General features: G+C 42.5%; 3 protein-coding genes across 3 annotated transcripts; 2 read left to right on the top strand and 1 right to left on the bottom strand.

Moving 5' to 3' along the window:
- Positions 1-243: 243 nt before the first annotated feature.
- meltf (melanotransferrin) lies at positions 244-9599 on the top strand. The gene is made up of 16 exons (XM_086115587.1): positions 244-386; positions 1570-1724; positions 2169-2268; positions 2659-2844; positions 2935-3091; positions 3866-3933; positions 4038-4222; positions 5904-6066; positions 6406-6551; positions 6652-6748; positions 6826-7020; positions 7149-7302; positions 7670-7737; positions 7815-8002; positions 8534-8726; positions 8835-9599. Exons 1-16 carry the CDS (start codon positions 335-337, stop codon positions 8894-8896), a joined length of 2169 nt encoding a protein of 722 aa, XP_085971713.1. The 5' UTR covers positions 244-334; the 3' UTR covers positions 8897-9599.
- A 2248-nt stretch (positions 9600-11847) lies between these two features.
- On the bottom strand, positions 11848-13074 carry LOC147202000 (uncharacterized). The gene is made up of 2 exons (XM_086115615.1): positions 12817-13074; positions 11848-12716 (listed from the first exon to the last, which is right to left on the bottom strand). Exon 2 carries the CDS (start codon positions 12612-12614, stop codon positions 12309-12311), a length of 306 nt encoding a protein of 101 aa, XP_085971741.1. The 5' UTR covers positions 12615-12716; positions 12817-13074; the 3' UTR covers positions 11848-12308.
- Positions 13075-15048: 1974 nt separating this feature from the next.
- On the top strand, positions 15049-17518 carry fkbp2 (FKBP prolyl isomerase 2). Its single transcript, XM_086115614.1, has 2 exons — positions 15049-15590; positions 17307-17518. Exon 1 carries the CDS (start codon positions 15148-15150, stop codon positions 15562-15564), a length of 417 nt encoding a protein of 138 aa, XP_085971740.1. The 5' UTR covers positions 15049-15147; the 3' UTR covers positions 15565-15590; positions 17307-17518.
- Positions 17519-19257: the final 1739 nt, after the last annotated feature.

The raw sequence follows: 19257 nt of genomic DNA, 5'->3' as shown, positions 1-19257 counted from the left end.
CGACTTTCTGTACCGTTTCTCCTCAAAGGGTCGCAAGTAGGCTGGATCCTTTTCGATGCTGAGGGCAAAAGGTGAGCTTCGTTACTCAATCGTTGACATGTTTGACCCCATCTCTAGTTAATCAGCTTCAGACAGCACGAATGAGCCAGACCGAGTGAGATTTGCTGCCACTTAAGTATCCTACCTGTTGACACGGACTAAAGTTGTGCAACATCATTCCTGAACATACGCTCAGAACTTTGACCCGTTTTATAGATACAGTATAAAACCGAGATAAAACTTTCACTTGGACTGAAGAGTCAGCAGAGAGCCGAGAGGGAAGAAGAACGTGATCATGGCCACGTGGAGCACGACGGTGGGAGCCCTGCTGTTAATTCTTCATGCTGGTAAGAGAAATGCTTAGTTGAACTACAGATCTATCCAGGAAACTCATATATAAGAAGTGACATTATATGATGAAATTACAATCTAGGCATAGTTATTGCTGGATGGATGACTTAGCCTTCTGTGACAGAGCTAGACTTTATTCTTGGGGTGGCCAAGGCTATCTCAGGGTGTCTGCGTAACAAAAACTTGGAAACACATTATGAACAATCAAAATCCATTTTTATATTGAATTAAATTCACACACGCACGCATGAACACACACACATTTTATGTTTGCATGTTGTGTTATGAAATCCTTGAATTTTCGACATCATCTTTTGCACCAAATCTGATGTTTTGGGAAAAAAAAGTTTAAAATGATTTGATCTGAAGTACAAATGCATTTATATTGGTTTGAAATATCTTCTGTAATGTCCTTCATATTGAGTAACTTGTTACTGTATGGCATATTGGTGCTGGGGCATTCGAGTTGCCTCGTTTATTTGAATGTTTTTGTTGCTTAGTTTTTGTCGTTTTTTTTTAATCCAGCTAACGGTTGCAACATTTAGTAGTAAACATTTTAAGGATAGGATATTTCAAATTTGAAGATTGGATGGCAATTAATTCTCAAGTTATGTGAACAGAAATTGACAAATGTCATATTACAAGACTGCACGAATGCCCATTAAAAAAAAACATCTTACTGTCATTCAGCTATACTTTCTTTGATAAGTTTGCTAATTTAATAGTCATACATGCCAGGAAAACTGAATGTTCATCATTTTAAAACATTGGCAACACAAAAAAGTGAGAAAAAAATGAGAGAATTTGTCAAATACATTCAGGTGTAATTTGTGTTGTTTCTCTTGAGGAACCACTCATTAACAGTATCACATTTACAATTTGTAGTGATTTTTTTTGTTCTTCCAGAATGAAACTTATTGTCTCTGTATCCTATTGAAGATAATTGTGTAATAACTAGCCAGAATTATTAGTACACGGCCAAAGCTGCTATCGATTGAGTACTGGTAGTTCTATTTAGTCATGAAAAATGTTCTTCCCTTTCACCTCAAAAATCAGGCTTCTGTACCTTGTGACTTGTGTTTTTGGTGAAACTCTTGACATGCTCTGCGAACTGGCCAAGGAAATGATTCGTGAGGTTTAGTACATGTGAGCAAAACTGGTGTATCTCTGTCTGCTCAGTGTGCGGTCAGAGCAGCATCAGGTGGTGCACCATCTCGGACGCTGAGCAGAAAAAATGTGAAGCTATGTCCCAGGCTTTTGACCAAGTCTCCATCCGGCCATCGCTCAGCTGCGTTCGTGGAACCACGGTGGAGAACTGTGTACAAAAGCTGCAGGTTGGAAGCTGATTTATCGTTATACACTGACTTCCTCTGTGATTTGGTGTTTGTAAAAGGTGCTCCATGCCTGTTAAATAAATCCTTTTGGGGTTTATGCCACAAAACCTGTCAATACATTAGGTAGTGTGTCAAAAGAAAAAATAAACGGAATTAACCCTTTCGTGCACAAATAATGATAAAGATTAGTCTTTAGGCACGGGGAAGAAAATAATGGCAGTGGATGGCAACACACATAAGAGTCCATTGTAGTAGTTGATGCACAACTGTGACATTAAGATATAAGAGAAAACAACATTTGAATAGCTGTCCACTCTAGTACCTGCTGTCCCTGAAAGGCTTGATTTTCAACAACATACTACATCGTTCATCTATGAATTCGCTTGGTCTAGCTGTGCTGTTGCTGTTTTTCATCGTATGTTTATTTTCTGGCTTTGTCTGTAGAAAAACGAAGCTGATGCATTGTCCATGTTTGCCTCTGACATCTACAACCTGGGCAAGAGTGCCTCATTCAAGATAGCTGCCAGTGAATCAAAGGCTGATCGTAAGATTGTTCATCTCCAGTGCATGCTCCCGTCATGCGGTTCAATCGCCTCATATCATTTTCACAAGATCAAAGGGTAAAATGAGTGCCATCGAGTGCCGTCTTTATCAGTTGTGTTCAAAGAAAGCACTTGACTACGTTGATAAGGTTCAGACAGGAGCTCTGTCAAGGTATTCTTTTTAATACCTAAGTAAGGTTTTTAAGAAACTGTTTCAACAAGCGCTGAACAACCTCCATCCTTCTTGAGTTATTAGATTGTTTTTTTTTCCACTGATGGTGGCAATCATGTTGTTAGCCTTCTATTAGTGAGAACGTTTCTGCCCTGAGTCATTGCTTGCGTTTATATACAGTACTTTCCTGGATCTCACTGTTTATACTTTGTCACTTCAGGTACCGGGGCCTCTTACTTTGCAGTCGCCGTTGTAAAAAAGGTCAATTCTGGCATCAACATCAATAACCTGGCAGGGAAAAGGAGCTGCCACACTGGGAAAGGCCGAACAGCCGGATGGAAGATGCCCATCGGACATTTCATAGACCAGGGTTACATGTCAGTCATGGGCTGTGACTTCTCAAAGGGTAAGATCCTTGCATTGTTGAAAGAGCCCTCAGAACCATGCCTTGATATTTTCTGTGTGTGTGTGTGTGTGTGTGTGCGGGCACGATCAGGTGTGGCACAGTTTTTTAATAGCAGCTGTGTTCCGGGAGCAAATGAGGCCGGCGATCCTGAGTCTCTGTGCAAGCTGTGTATTGGCGATGTAAATGGACAACACAAATGTGAGGCGAGCAACAATGAACAATATTACAGCTATGAAGGAGCTTTCAGGTAACATACTGCGTCTCCGCAACATTAAAATGGTTTCATAAAATAATGCAAAGAATTCATTTTAAGATTTGTGATAAGTCACAAAATAGCCCAAGTCAATATATATAGCAATGCAGTCAAAAGCCTCAATTTGAATGTCCCAGAATGTTAATTATACTTGCTCTACCTTGTCCAAGGACTCGGAAGTGGACTATTTAGTTATTTTATGAATTGACAGTGGTGCAAAGTATCATGGTCTACATAGTTCAAAATGCTGTGTTTGGCTGAAGTGTACAAAAATTTCACAAAATGTGTTTTGATGATGATGTGCTGCTTTTAATATTAAAACATGATGACAATATTGTGGCACTTTTAAAATTGCCACAATCTCAATATTGCCATGAGGGTTGCATCACTTCTGTCCATTGGTGTGAATGTAAATCAGGGGTGTGCCACATGTTAGTTAGCGTTTCCCTTGGAGGGCCGTTATGACTGAAACCAAATTTTTAAAAACTCAATAATAATGGTTTGATCAACTATTGTTAAAGTTACTATAATGAGGGATTTGGTTACAAGAAAATAATGACAATGTCTCTTATTTATTACATATGAACTTTTTCAATTTTGGTCTAGATTTTAGAAAGCATAATGGAATTTGACATGTTTAATTTGCTTTCGCGGACACATAAAATGATGTGGCGGGCCAGATCTGTCCCCCTGGGCCTTGAGTTTGACACCTGTGATGTAAATGATTGTTTATAAATGAATGACTCCCATTTTGATTGGCCCCATTAGGTGTCTGGCTGAAGGCGCAGGAGATGTAGCTTTTATCAAACACACAACTGTTGAAGACAATACAGATGGTAAGGACTTACTTAATTTCCTCAGTAGTTATCTTACGCAGACAGTACCTAAAGACACCATGAGTTGTTCGGTCTGTAACCACAGATTTTTTTTTGTTCTCCAGGTCACGGCCCTGACTGGGCACATAAATACAAATCAGCAGACTATGAGCTGTTGTGTCGTGATGGAAGCAGACGTCCCATCAATCAGTGGGAATCTTGCAATCTGGTCCGCATCCCATCCCGCGGCATTGTGGTTGGCAATCACGTCACTCCCTCTGTGGTGTTTAACATGCTTTCTCAGGGACTGGTAAGTCCAAGCATCTCACCCCATTACAGTAGCAACAGCCTGAAAGCACAGATCATTTATTAAAATTTGGGGTTTTGCCTTTTGTATTGTTTGTTTATTGCCTGGGTTTTTCACAAATGTTGACTATTTTATATATTGCAGGGTTGTCACAATTTGGGTTATAGAGGAATATTTCAAATGTGCTTGAATGTGTTATTATTATACTCACGAACAGAAGCATACAGTCTTATAATATTTAATACGGCGCTGAGTCTTAAGGGGATTGTTGCCAATGTCAGGTTTCATGAATGCCGCCCGATTTTGAGCCGTCAGACGTGTCGCAGACAAACGGAGGGTGTCGTGGCAGATTTTGAGTCTGAATGTCAGTGTTCCCTCTAAACTGTGCGCGGGAGCAATTGTGCACTGCTCTGACCCTTTTGGCATGCACGGTGAAGCGCGCACCACGCGCACACATTACATTTCTACGTACATTCACACACACACACACACATATACAGGTATATATATATATATATATATATAGATAGATAGATATAGTGATCATAGATAAAGGGCAGAGGAAAGCCGTTGTAGTGGATGTAGCGGTCCCAAGTGACGGAACATCAGAAAGAAGGAACACGAGAAACTCGAGAAATACCAAGGGCTCAGAGAGGAGCTGGAGAGAGCCTGGAAGGTAAAGGTGACAGTCGTGCCTGTGGTGGTCGGAGCACTCGGGGCAGTGACCCCCAAACTCGATGAGTGGTTGCAACAGATCCCGGGAACAACATCGGACATCTCAGTCCAGAAATGTGCAGTGCTGGGAACAGCAAGGATACTGCGCAGAACCCTCAAGCTTCCTGGCCTCTGGTAGAGGACCCGAGCTGAATGAGGGACGGACACCACCCGAGGGGTGAGACGAGGATTATTATTATTTTTTATTAGTATATAGCATTAAGTACAGTAATGTTAACTACTCCAGACATTTACGTCTACATGAATGTATAACATTAAATTTGGCCCCCCGCGGGGGGGGGGGGGTGCTGGAGCCTTTCCAAGCCGTGTTCGGGCTGTAGGCGGGGGACACCCTGAACCGGTTGCCAGCCAATTGCAGGGCACACAGGGACAAACAACCATCCATGCTCACACTCACACCTAGGGACAATTTTGAGTGTTCAATCAGCCTGCCATGCATGTTTTTGGAATGTGGGAGGAAACCGGAGTACCCGGAGAAAACCTACGCAGGCCAGGGGAGAACATGCAAACTCCCCACAGTGAGGCTGGAGCAGGGATCGAACCCACGACCTCTGGACTGTGAAGTCTATGCGTGAACCACTGGAACAGCAGGCCGCCCTGTACAACATGTTGTATATTACATACAGTATATTTTGAAACGCTGTTTCAAATGATTTTGACGACAGTGCCAAAAGCATCTGACTACCTACATCTGCCAGCCAAAAGCCGCACTGCACTATGCTTGCTTACTAAAGTGAGTAATATTTCCAGTCCCTTACCCACTTTGTAATATGTTCCATGCGGGAAGTTGGATGCATCTGTGTTGTACTGAAAAATCAAAATACAAATACATGTACATTCGCACAAACTGCCAAGGCCAACCCACTTTGCTTTCATGTGTATTCCTGAATAATGGTGATTCATCAGGACATTTGACACAATATTATTCATTCGTGCTTCCTATCTGTAGGAGTCTGGATTCAACATGTTTTCCTCCAAGCCTTACGGTGAAGGAACCCTGCTCTTTTCGGAGTCCTCTGTCACGTTTCAGAGCACCAAGTATGACGACCCGAAGAAATGGATGGGTCAGCTCTATCATAATGCCATGAGTGCCATGGACTGTAAACCTCCAGGTACCGATGGCTTTTGTTTTTATCCATTTACACACATACGTGCTTGCCATGACTGACAGGAGCCGTAACAAGTCGGGAAATTAAATGTCTGGATGAAATTGCAGTTCAGCATCAAAAGTTTAACTCTGCGTGCGTGTTTTACTGTTTTCTGTCGCTGCTTTGGGGAGAGGGGGGTGACAAAAAAATATACAGTATATGTTTCAAAATTAGGTGATAAGTGAAGAGAGTACCTCCAGTGACGTAACTATATTGTCCATGTCTTAAAAACAAATAAATAAATAAAAGCTTCCACAGTATGTGCCTATCTACCGACCAGTTTACCTGTCGATGTATCAATAGAAAGCCCTTTGCGGTGGTGTGTGCTGTCGACGGGCGAGCAGGAGAAATGTGCTGCGATGGGCTCGGCCTTTCAAAATAAAGGGCTTACTCCGTCTGTCAACTGTATCTATGGCGACTCTGTGACAGACTGCATGGAGAAAATAAAGGTAAGGTGTTGAGATTAGCAACATTTTTGTCATTTTAAAACGGACTTCCAAATGTCTGAATTCTAATCACATACTTGTACCTGTATCACTTCCTTCTCAGAACAAGGAGGCTGATGCCATCACTCTGGATGGAGGTTATATATTTACGGCTGGCAAGGACTATGGCTTGGTACTGGCGACTGGAGAGAGCTACACAGGTTCAAAGAAGACAGAGTGAAGCAAGAAGACATCGCCAAGCTACAACACAGATTAACAATGTTTTACGTTCTTCCAGCGGATCGGGATGGCTCCAACTATTATGCGGTTGCGGTGGTGAAAAAGAGTAGCTATGGCATCAGGAGTCTTGATGATCTGAAAGGCCTTCAGTCCTGTCACACAGGATTGGGGCGCACAGCTGGTTGGAACGTTCCTGTATCAACCCTGATAGAGAAAGGCCTGATCAGCCCTCAACATTGTCAAATAGCCCAAGGTCAGTGTCCGTAAAAGAAGTAAGAGCCGGTGGACTTCATGAAACAGCTCATTTTGCACAAATCATCTCACACCATGTGAAAAAAAGTCTCTGAATATTGTTCTTATTGCCCCCCCAATGGTACATAGCGGTGGGTGGGTTTTTCAAGCAGAGTTGTGTACCTGGTGCGAATCAGCCCAGTTTCCCTACCAACCTGTGTGGCTTGTGCACTGGAGACATCTTGGGGCAGAACAAATGTGAGAAAGGAAAGGACCTGTACGATGGATACGACGGTGCCTTCAGGTAAAAAAAAAAAATCATACCAAATCCGCTTCTTAATCGATACATTTGATTTTCTTCCCTATCATCGAATGATGGTTCTACACGGGGATTATAGTGGTCGAGCACGTCTGCTTCAGGTTCGAATGTCCGCTCATGTCCTCCTGTGTGAATTTTGCACCATGTTTCCGTGCTTGCGTGAGTTTTCTCCGGGTACTCCGACTTCCCCCCGCTTTCCAAAAACTTTCATGTTGGGTTCAATGATGATTCTAAATTCCCCGTAGGTGTGAGGAACCATAATGAGAATAAGGGATAGGATAGAAAGAATTTTAGGTTCTTAAGCCTAAAAAGCCTCATTTTGAAAATAATAAGAATAATCTGTTCCATACAGGTGTCTGGCAACAGGTGGTGGAGATGTGGCTTTCATCAAGCATTCAACTGTGTTCCAAAATACTGATGGTATAAGCAGAATCTTTTTCAAACAAATGTTACATTTTAAATTAATCCTCACATGAAGCTTTTGTGTGGTTATCCAGGGAACTCTGATGAAATTTGGGCCAGAGATCTCCTGTCCAAAGACTTCCAGCTGCTTTGTCCGCATAGCACCAAAGCCGAGGTCACTCAATATAAATACTGTCATCTGGCGCGCGTTCCCTCCCATGCCGTTATGGTGCGGCCTGACACCAACATCCACGCAATCTATGGCCTCCTGGACAATGCACAGGTACGAGAGAATAAAGGTTGAAATATTTCATTTTCTCAAGGGAGTCTCTTAACTGCAATTTACACTGCAACTCTGAATGACACTTCAAGGGAGTTCAACTGTCACAAGTGAGGAATAGGAAGAGAGATTTTTTTTTTCTTTCTTAAATTCTGTGTTGTCTGACGTGGAGCTTCCATTTTCTACCCAAGCTTGTGTGGGCTTTTGCTGAGCGCTCCTCTTTTTTTTTTTCTTTTCCCTTGACATGAATAATTAGGGATCCAAATTTCTCTGGTGTGAATGTGAGTGTGGCTGGCTGTTTGCCTGTGTGTTTTGAATCTGTGAATAATTGGCAACCCCGTATGCCATGCACCTCCCGAAGTCAGCGGTGCGAGGCCTCAACTTCCCTGATAAGAACCCTGACAGATCATGAATGTTTAACTTGCCCATATTAATTTCTGCGTCATTTTCAAATAACATGTCTTGCCTAATCAGTTTTATTGTCCTCGAAGCCTCACTGTCCATCCCGTTTTTTTTATTTTTATTTTTTTACAGACATATTTTGGCAGCGACACGGGTACAGAGTTCCGGATGTTCGACTCGCAGGAATACAGGGGCACAGATCTTATCTTCAAAGACTCCACCGTACGCCTCGTGGGGGTAGGTGACAGAAAGACCTACCAGGAGTGGCTGGGCCAGAACTACTTGGACTCACTTATCAACATGGAGTGTAATGCATCGTGTGCAGGTAAACACATTGCTTACGACGATAATATTTAATTTTGATGTCTTAAAATGGCATGGTTACGAGTGTAATATGATGAATTTATCGTGTGACCTGTTCCGTGTCTTGTAGTGATTTCCTCGCTGTGGTTGGTCACCGTAGCGCTGCTCTGCTCTGTGTTGACAGCCATCTGAAAGTCAGCATACGCAACTTCTTCTCCCGCTCCCTTCCCTCACCCTGTTCTCTTGTCCTAATCCCTCCATCGCATAGCATTTGTGAAAAAAAAACCCGATCCCTCCTCCCACTGATGTAAACCTTTTCAAATGTTTTTATGGGGCCAAAAACGAAAAAGAAAATGAGTTTGTCTATACCACCTTGTTTACACCCAGGTGGCTCTGCCGTATCAGAGCAGGTAGGCCTCGATGTTTAGTTTTTTCCTACAGTAGCTTCAGGGACAGTTTCGAATTATCCATCACTATTTAGCTTACAGAAGTGGTCTTCGCCTAAATAACTGAACGACGTGGCAATAGGTACCGCAATGCAAATAAACATTCCAGCTAAACAGAATTAGTTTGAACCAAATTGAAACACCCTTTGTAGATTGTCTCTTTTGTGATTCTCAATCCATGGTCTTTTTTCTGTCAGAACTACATTGATGTGTATTTTCTTAAACCCAGAGATTTATTTTTATATGATGTTCAGATGCCATATCAGTGTATATGTACTGACTCATACTGTCGAAAATTAGTGCATTCTTTCTTCTGAACAGAGATTTTATTTCAGTGTGAAATGATGAAACGTAACTAATATTTAGTTGCCAGGCCAGTGAGTCTGCACAGGTATTAAGTATCTTAGCCAGCTGTGTTGTGTCTCTTGTTACAATAAATTCTTAATGCATCAAAAGGCATTTGTGTGTCATGTTTTTCCTATCACGTAGCGGTACATGTTTGATAGATACAGCCAGAGCTGTACAATGATTGAGCGTAACAAAGATTTAAGAGAAAGACTGGATATGTACTCTGAACCAGATTGGAACATATAATCATAGAAGGCACAAACAAATTCGACTTTCCATCTTCTTTGTTGCTTGTCCCAGGTTGGGTCAACAGGATAGCTGGTGCTTGTCTGACTTTTGGCGAGAGGCGGATACACACTGGACTGACTTCCGGCTGGCATGAAGCAGCATTAGAAAGATCCCGATTATTTGAATCAGGTGTGTTGCTGTCACATTGTTGAACAGTGGTGGATCAATTTAAACAATTTTCTTTTTGAAATCAGAAAGAAATATTTCAAAAATAAAATTTTGACCTTATTTGATAAGATATCCTTTATTTGTCCCACACTGGGGAAATTTACAGCCTACAGCAGCAAGAATGTGGGTAGAAAGAAGAAAAAAAAAACACTGTTCAATTAAGTGCAATATAAATACAAAATGGATAAAGCGCAGTGCTGTTTACAATTGTTTTTCACACCATTTAATTATTATTATTATTATTTTTATTCAGCAGCCTGACAGCAGTCGGTAGGAACGAGCGTCGGTATCTCTCCTTCTTGCAGCGCGGGTGTAACAGTCTCTGGCTGAAGGAGCTACCAAGTGCTGTCAGGGCGGGCTGGAGGGGGTGGGAGGGACTGTCCATCATAGCTTTTAGCTTAGTTAGCATCCTTTTGATTTTGATGAATTTGAGACATTCTTGTATTTTAATGAAGGTCAAAATTGGAATAGAAGCTAATTTTATATTTTGGATTCATAGTTTCCGATATGACGCGAGGGAAGAAGTAGCGAAGAAGTAACCAGTTGTCAACCTCGCTGTACATCACTGACGTGTGCTGATAATCCATCCATCCATCCATTTTCCGATCCGCTTCATCCTCACAAGCTGCTGGAGCCTATCCCAGCCGTGTTCGGGCAGTAGGCGGGGGACACCCTGAACCGGTTGCCAGCAAATCGCAGGGCACACACAGACAAACAACCATTTGAACCCACACTCACACATAGGGACAATTTAGAGTGTTCAAACAGCCTGCCATGCATGTTTTTGGAATATGGGGGGAAACCGTAGTACCTGGGGAAAACCCACACAGGCCCGGGGAAAACATGCAAACTCAACACAGGAAGGCCAAAGCCAGGATCAAGACCACAACCACTGTGAGGTTGACGTGCTAACCATTGGACCACCGGGCCCCCCTGTGCTGATAATGTAATCGTAAATTAAACCTGAAGACCCTTGAAAAATTGATTCGGTGCCGTTTTTCTTGTTTTTTAACCAGATGTATATCTTTTTGTCATACTGTGTTTTTTTTAAACACAGCAACAGTTGCACACCTTTTCAATTGTTTCATAATCATTCCATAAATTAACAGCTTGAGCACAGAGGTCTTTTTTGTAGGTTTGTTCTTGTCATTGATTTTTTTTAACTGATTGCGCCCCTTAAATTATAACAACTTTCTCTGATTTTGAACAGCTTATCGTGACAAATTTGGTTATTGTATGCTGTGGACGTTATTTGTGCTGTTTTGAATTCAACTCAGTCATCGAATTTGAATGTTTAATTTGATGAATAACAGAGTCGATAGTTGAATCTATATATTGTGAAAGGCTAATCATTCCTGTCACTCTTTTTTGTAGCTTTAAGGTAGACTGAGTATTTGTTTTGTAATACCCCATATCTCCACACAATATGTCAGATAAGGCAGCAATAGTGAGCAACATGTATTATACATTGTATTGCAATTCCGTATTTCGGAGATCCTTGGTTTTATGAAGGATACCGATAGTGTTTTGAGATTTTTCTTTTGACATTTTCGCTCTCTTCAGTCCACACAACACAAACAAAAGAATTGATCTTACCATTTCAATACTTTTGGAGTGGACTGTAGTGCCCTTCCAACGAAAAAGACTTTGACACCCCTGGGTTCGAATATCATAACTATCAGAACATAACTGAAGTACAGTACCCCACAGAGGAAGGCCAAAGCCGAGATTCAAACCCCCAACCCTCAGCCTAGTGAGACAGCCATGCTAACCACTTGGTTACATGTTACGGCAGGTGCTCTGTTTAGTAAAACATTTAGTTGTGATCCTTTTCTCAACAACCCATCACATCTTTGACAAACTGTGTTTATACTGAAAATGGATTACCACACATCAATTGCAATGATTTTAATCTCGCCACAACAGTAAATCATCTCCATAAACGTAATATTATCGTCATATACTGTACCTTAAAATGATACTCATTTACAACAATGGCCTAATATTCGTGCCACATTGATTTGTACAACAATGGCCTAATATTCGTGCCACATTGATTTGGCTGAAAGAAAAAGTCAGTTCGTGTTGCTGGCAGCCACCACACTTGTACAGTATATGCAAATTACACAGGCGCACAAACACGCGTCTGGATCTGATGTCAGTGTGAGTGTGAAGATTTTTCCACGTGCATCAAAATGCTCCATGGTTGGAGTTCAATCAGTTTTGACAGAACTTTTACGGCACGTCTGGGTGCACCCTGCAGCCACACTTGGATAAAATGTCTGCAGTGTTGCCACAAAGAGATGACATTGAATTTTCCAAGTTGATTTCAGTTCATCATTCAGGTTGAGGGATTATTTCTTAACCTGTCTTGATCCATCTTTCCACCCATCCTTGACTTCATTGACGAACGTCTCTCCGACTCTCTTGAGTCGCCTGCCGACTTCCTCCACGCCGTCGGGCACTCGACCTGTCTCTTCTCGGACCTGCCGCAGCGTCTTGGACCGCAAGGCCCGTTGCGAGGCGTCCCGGCCGACTATCTGAGCCTTGGTGATGGCGTAGGCTGTGATCTGCGCTGCCCTACGGATCGGACGAGACTCCGCTAGCTTCTCGACGACGCGGAGGTTGTTGAGCAGCGACAGCAACATTCGAGACAGCATTTTTTTACGGTCTCCTCCGCGACGCTCGAGCGAGCTGGTCGACGGTTTAGTTTAGCTTAGCAGGGGAGGTGGAGCTTGACAATCCCCCGAGACAGTATATCTCTGAAATTAAAACAATATTCTATGTTAGTTTGAGATCCGAATCAATTGGTGGACGACTATCGTGCTCTTGTTCAAAACGGTGGTAACAGAGGTGACTTACTTCAGTTCTAAAGGTGCCAGTGTCGTCCGCCAGTAGCACGTCAGAGATCAGGTGACAAACGAGCCCATGGTTGGACTTCCGGTTCTTCTTCTTTTTCGTATTATCGGTGGTTTGCAAAGTGACAATGCTGAATTATTGCCGTCTATTGATCAATAATGATTACTGCGTTTGCTTATACTTACAATACAGCAGGGGTCACCAACTCTTTTGAAAGTGAGAGCTACTTCTCCGGAACTGATGAATGCGAAGGGATACCAGCTTGATAAAACTGCTAGAATTCCCTTGATTTATGTGGTTTATCTTTGTGAAGTCATCGATCATAAAGAACTCTGACAATAATTATCACAATGATTGAACATGGTATTAAACGGTTAATATCAATAGGCGACACTTTGTTTCTGTAAATCTCTGGAAATATTAACATTTTCAAATGGTCATTTCACCGGTGAGTTATTTTGAGGGGGGAAAAAAACCGCGGGCCACCCCTGAGGTCGTTGGGTGTTACCTTCTCAAAGCCGAGTCGGACTGGCTGGAAAAGGCAAAAGCCTCCCGCTGTCATTAAGGAGACAAACAAAAAGTTGGAGTTGAGAGAGAGGAGCGATCATTCTCCTAATATTATTCTCCAGACTTGTTGCTCTTACTTATTAAATTTGTTATAATATATATGCTGTTGTAATAAGAGGGAGGGAGGGAGAGAGAGGGGGGGGGGAGAGAGAGAGAGAGGAACAGCAAAAGCGTCTCCTTTTAGAGACCTGTTTCACCTGTTGCCACGAAGAGAGATTAGGTTTTAGCTTTTTGTGTGTGTGTGTGTGTGTGTGTGTGTGTGTGTGTGTGTGTGTGTGTGTGTGTGTGTGTGTGTGTGTGTGTGTGTGTGCGTGCGTGCGTGCGAGCGAGCGAGCGAGCGAGAGAAACCTGAACCAAAAACTGTTTGTAAGGCAAGGAATGATCCTGGCCCCCGGTGAGGCTTTGTGTCACTTAATTAAACATGAGCCAATCTGATCTCACACTGAGAGAGTAGATTATAATTATTCAGTGTTTTGTCTGGCTGTGGCCCGTGAGATTTTTCATCGTAAAATGTGTGCCTTGGGGTCAATAAATATTTAAAAATTTGGGACTGGAAGAAAAGTCCTGTACAGCACGGGTCCCCAACTTTTTTTGTCCCACGGACCGGTTTATGTCAGACAATATTTTCAGGGACCGGATAAAGTGTGGCGGATTAATACAACAAAATAATATGGTATGATCTGCATGAAAACTGTGGTGTTTTCGAAATATAATAATAAAAACAAGGAGCGTCTAATCTGGCCGCAACACTGATTGCTATAGTAATGTTTAAGGCCTTCAAAATACGATACAACGCAAATTCAAAGTGCATGAAAATGACGACTCACCACAGTCCCGAGCTTGATTTTCTGCAACCAGATGGTCCCATCTCGGGGTAAAAGGAGACAATGACCCCTCAAGTGTGTGGTTTATGTCCAGTCTACTTCGTAATTTTGTTTTAGTCACCGTTGCTGCAGAAAACCCCCACCACACACAGGTAGGATGTCGGAAATAGCAACAGTGCTATTGTGGCAATCTCAGAGTATTCAGCCATAGCTTTCATCCAGTTGTCTCGAACGTACTTTTAAGGCCGCCGTCATTTGCGATCTCCAGCAGGTTTTTTTACTCATTTTGCGAGCTCCAGCGTTTTGTTTTTAGCGTAATCGGTCACGTGACGGAGAAGGTGGCTTGACATGAGTCAAGCGTGACACAGACGGATGTAACGGAGAGTCCGGTATTTTTTCTAAATAAAACATCTTTCGTATTCCGAAATAAATAAAATGGAATTAAGGCAAGTTCTTTCTGTGCAGCCTGGCACCAAATGCCCTGCGGACCGGTACCGGTCTGCGGACCGGTGGTTGGGGACCCCTGCTGTACAGTACTGTAATATCTATTTCTTGTACTGTATTCGTGTGGCGTCATAGAGAGGGGAGGAGCCGGGTTGGGGGAATATTGACTCCGGTAGTTAATCTGAGTGTGGAGCGCATTGGCGTGAGTTGTGGTTAACAGCAACTCCTATGAATGTGTGTGTTATTGCTCTTTTTGTTTCTTAAAAAAACAACAGGTTGCATCAGCGACTGCGTGCACCCTTCTTTCCGCATTGAAAGGTACTGTATATAATTTTAATTGCAGGTCAACTCCTATTCAAAAGGTGGCGCTCTATATGAACAGCGGTAGTCATTTCAGAAAATTGCTACTTCCGTTTCCTTCTTCATTGAACACACTCATTTATGTGGTGACTCAACTGTGTAAGCAACCGAAGGTTCAAAAACAAAGACGACTCCAGTCATGCGGGCTTTTCTACTGTTGGCGATGACGGTGCTGTCGCTCAGCCCGATGTTAGTCCGCGGATCCGAGAAGAAGAAGCTGCAGATCGGCATCAAGAAGCGAGTGGACAACTGCTCCGTGAGATCACGCAATGGAGACGTGCTAAACATGCACTACACTGGCAAGCTGGAGGACGGCACCGAGTTTGACAGCAGCATTCCCCGCGGCCGACCCTTCACCTTCACACTGGGAAGCGGTCAAGTGATCAAAGGTTGGGACCAGGGCCTGCTCGGGATGTGCGAGGGAGAAAAGAGGAAGCTGGTCATCCCCGCCGAGCTGGGCTACGGAGACCGAGGAGCGCCGCCGAAGATCCCCGGGGGCGCCACATTGATCTTTGAGGTGGAGCTGGTCAGCATCGAGAGGAGATCCGAACTTTGATGAAAGAGGGATGCTCAGAGGTCCTAGTAAGTTATCGGAACACATACCTTTCCAAGGTTGTGTCTGTAGGGGCATGGCGATCAAATGACCTATAAAGGCATACATCTTAGTTTATCTTTTAGTTTATTTTTATATTTTTGTATTTATGGGTTCAATGCATCAAAATCAACCAATCTGGCTTACTTTCACTACTTTAGAACTCTATCTGACTGACTGACTGTTCATCCCACAAATCATTCTGTAACAGAAACAAAAATTAACCTTGACTGAGTTGATGATGAAATTTTGTTCATTTTATTTCTGATGGTCATGGTAACATTAAACCACATTGATTGACTATTTTTCAATCAACTGGCTCAACAATCACATTTTGGTAGTTAAACACTCAAGTGTTGAGTTGATCCTGCTTTTTTGTCTTAAATTACTGTGGTCACTGAAATTCATGTTCAGGTATAATGACCACCCCATTACTGTATAACAGACACAATTTTCTCTGCATTTCATCATTGTATATATTTTTTAAACAATCAACTGAATTTGAAATCAGAGGTCAGAAAATAGTGCCAACCAAATATAAATGTTGTTGTTCAATTTAAGTTTAGAAGGTATTTGGTGAAAGAAATGCTTGCGAGATCTCTGTAAAGTGAAAACAATCTAACGTACAGAATGATTTGATGCCCAAATAAAAACAAATCCACAAACAACCATGTTGACACTGTTTTATTTAGCGGGGGACTAAAGTGGTTTTACTGTGCCTTTGTCATCATGGGACAAAAATGAATACAATTTTGGAATAAGGCTGTAATATAATAAAGTTGTATTGTAATCTACCACTGATTACTTTAGCTCCATTTGATACGTTGCACATTGTCTCACAGTTGTCACTGGGTGGTACCACCGCACAACGGTACAATTACATTAGGCCAAACAAAAAAGATAGTGTTTCCGGTAACATGAAATTTCAGCATAGGGTTGGTAGGTCGGACAAAGTTTTTTTTTCCATCAAAAATTTAAACAAAATAACCATAAAACATAAAACAAGCAGACATTGAACCCGCCGCTCCGCCGCCACCTGTTTAGTTTTCTCCCAGCTCCGGACTCGGGGGGCCGGGGCGCGCTGCCGCCTCCACCGACGTCCTCCCCCGCCCTCGGTGTTTACTCTGCCCGTGGTGTTCATCAAATAGTTCGCTGATTTTTTTCGATACATCAATGGATGCTATTTTCTTAACATTACATTGCGAGCATGCAACTGTAATACAGAAAACGCAGTTTAAACTGTCGTCGCAGATCGTGGCCGCCGTCATGTTTCAATGTTGTTGACGGACGACAGGGCAAACGACGCACGCGCTCAACTTGAATATCGCGAGAGTTTGCACCGCACAAAAATGTAGAGGGTTGTTTGAAAAAAAATGCCGACCGTAAAATTTTTCATTCGACGTAGAAATTCTCGGTCGGTCGGGTTACCGGAAGCACACTACTTTTTTTCTACGCCTTACGGAATGTCCTTCCTTACTTATTTGTCATGTCCTTGTTTATGATGATACTAGTGCAGCGTGTACTACCGGAGACAAATTCCTTGTGCATACTTGGCCAATAAAGATGATTCTGATTCTGAAGTTGGATTATGTGAAAATTTATGGATACATTGTATGTGCCTCATGATGAATTGATGTAACTATGACATACAAAATTATAACCGGTGGATTGTTCAGTAACCTAATGCTGCTTCTTTCCATTTCTAGGTGATGCTCCTTGTGATTGGAGACCACGTGGGACATCAGTGAAGAAGACAACATGACAAATTTGGGATGGGACTCTTCCAGCAGCAGAGCTACTACTGATGCATAATGTCCTGTTTTACAGGATCCAGGTTGCTAAAATAAGAACTAAAACGCAACAATAAAGACAAAAACTGCAGCATTCCAAATAAATACACATTTTTATTTTTCTGTTATTAGCAGGAATATTTGTCTTTTTTCAAGTACAAACAGATGATGATTCCACTTACTGTGACAATAGGCAACAAATCATATCAGATGTTGCTGACTTTATTTGTAAACTGATGATAAAAAAATTACGTTTGGAAAAACATTTTTTTTTGTTTGGTTGCAAAATCTACAATATTTCAAGTAACTCTTGACCTGTGTGCTCGTAGCCAGTTGTAGACCACTCATTGTTTTCTATGCTGACTGACTGACAATCTGGTGGTTTCAGCATGGCATCGTTGTTGTTAAGGCCAAAATGTGATTGCCAATTAATCGTCTTCAAGCTATAATCGTCAACCCCAAGCGTGTACATACAGGGATGGGCATTTTTATTTTATTTTTTGCAAAGGTGCCACACCAGAAACTAATGCTAGCTGAGGGCCAAGTTAACATGCTAACCTCAACATGCTAAATTGTTCCATGCTTGGATATGGTATTATAAATAGGAAATACAATACTTAAACAGTGGTCCAGTGGTTATCACGTTGACTTCACAGTGCAGAGGTACCGGGTTCAATTCCAGCTCTGGCCTCCCTGTGTGGAGTTTGCATGTTCTCCCCGGGCCTGCGTGGGTTTTCTCCGGGTACTCCGGTTTCCTCCCACATTCCAAAAACATGCATGGCAGGCCGATTGAACACTCTCTTGTCCCTTGGTGTGAGTGCGGGCGTGGATGTTTTGTTCATCTCTGTGTGCGCTGTGATTGGCTGGCAACCGATTCAGGGTGTGCCCCGCCTACTGCCCAAAGACAGCTGGGATAGGCTCCAGCAACCCCTGCGACCCTTGTGAGGATAAAGCGGTTCGGAAAATGAATGAATGAATATTTAAACAGAACTATAAGCACTTATTAAAATGACATCTTTCAACTTCCCAAATTACATTTTGTGCACTAAAGGTCATGATTCAAATATATAAATAAGTGGGACGTGTAATATTTCAGTTTTATACATCCATCCATGTTCATCACCGTTTACCCTGAACAGGCTTGGCGGGGGGGGGGGGGGGGGTGCTAGAGCCAATCACCGCTGACTTCGGGTGGAAGGCAGACTACACCTAAAACTGGTCGCCTGTCAGTCCTAGGGCACACATGGAGACAGACAACCATTCACACCCACATCCTCAACGAGTGGGAACTTAAGTCAGGCGAGTGTACCACTACACTAATTGTTGACTCAGTGATATACAGTGAGAAAATAATACACCCAATATGTACAGCCTATGAAACTATATTTGCATGGAACACATGCCAAACTCAGGTCCATGAGGGCTGCTGTCCTTCATGTTTGAGATGTTTCCAACATACCTGATTCAAATGTGATTAGGATCGTTATCAAGCTCCTGCAGAGCTTGCTGACACTTCTCGCGAACCAGAGTTAGACACCTGTGGCAGCCGTACAGTATTATCACTCCAAATCCTCTATCTGTTTTCATTTTTGCAATTTGCCATTTTGGAAAAATAGTTGCAAGTGCTAGATTGGTCGGAAAGCTCACTAAATATAGCGAAAACGTTGCGAGTTTGGCAACAGTGCTGACTCAAATTGCAGGTCTTGCTTGTTACCTTGTTGAACTCACATCCACACTTGTGTACACTAATAAAACCAAATTTTTCAAAATAAAAGCACTGCATATTTTACATTTTACTTTGACTTGATGGTCACTGTGAGGGCTCGTCAGAGCCTCTGGGCAGGCCAGATTTTACCCTGGGCCGTAC

Source organism: Hippocampus guttulatus, chromosome 7, assembly GCF_054856545.1.
Source record: "Hippocampus guttulatus isolate MCC_2025c chromosome 7, RoL_Hgut_1.0, whole genome shotgun sequence".
NCBI lineage: Eukaryota > Metazoa > Chordata > Actinopteri > Syngnathiformes > Syngnathidae > Hippocampus > Hippocampus guttulatus.
Note: the sequence above shows the minus strand (reverse complement) of the source record. Positions and strands in the feature narration are given on the sequence as shown.

Excerpts from the sequence above, each read along its gene's own strand:
- meltf (XM_086115587.1), top strand. The coding sequence starts at position 335 with ATGGCCACGTGGAGCACGACGGTGGGAGCCCTGCTGTTAATTCTTCAT. Across the intron at positions 2,845-2,934 it reads GGGCTGTGACTTCTCAAAGG|GTGTGGCACAGTTTTTTAAT; the intron begins GTAAGATCCTTG and ends GGGCACGATCAG. Across the intron at positions 6,067-6,405 it reads CATGGACTGTAAACCTCCAG|AAAGCCCTTTGCGGTGGTGT; the intron begins GTACCGATGGCT and ends ATGTATCAATAG.
- LOC147202000 (XM_086115615.1), bottom strand. The coding sequence starts at position 12,614 with ATGCTGTCTCGAATGTTGCTGTCGCTGCTCAACAACCTCCGCGTCGTC.
- fkbp2 (XM_086115614.1), top strand. The coding sequence starts at position 15,148 with ATGCGGGCTTTTCTACTGTTGGCGATGACGGTGCTGTCGCTCAGCCCG.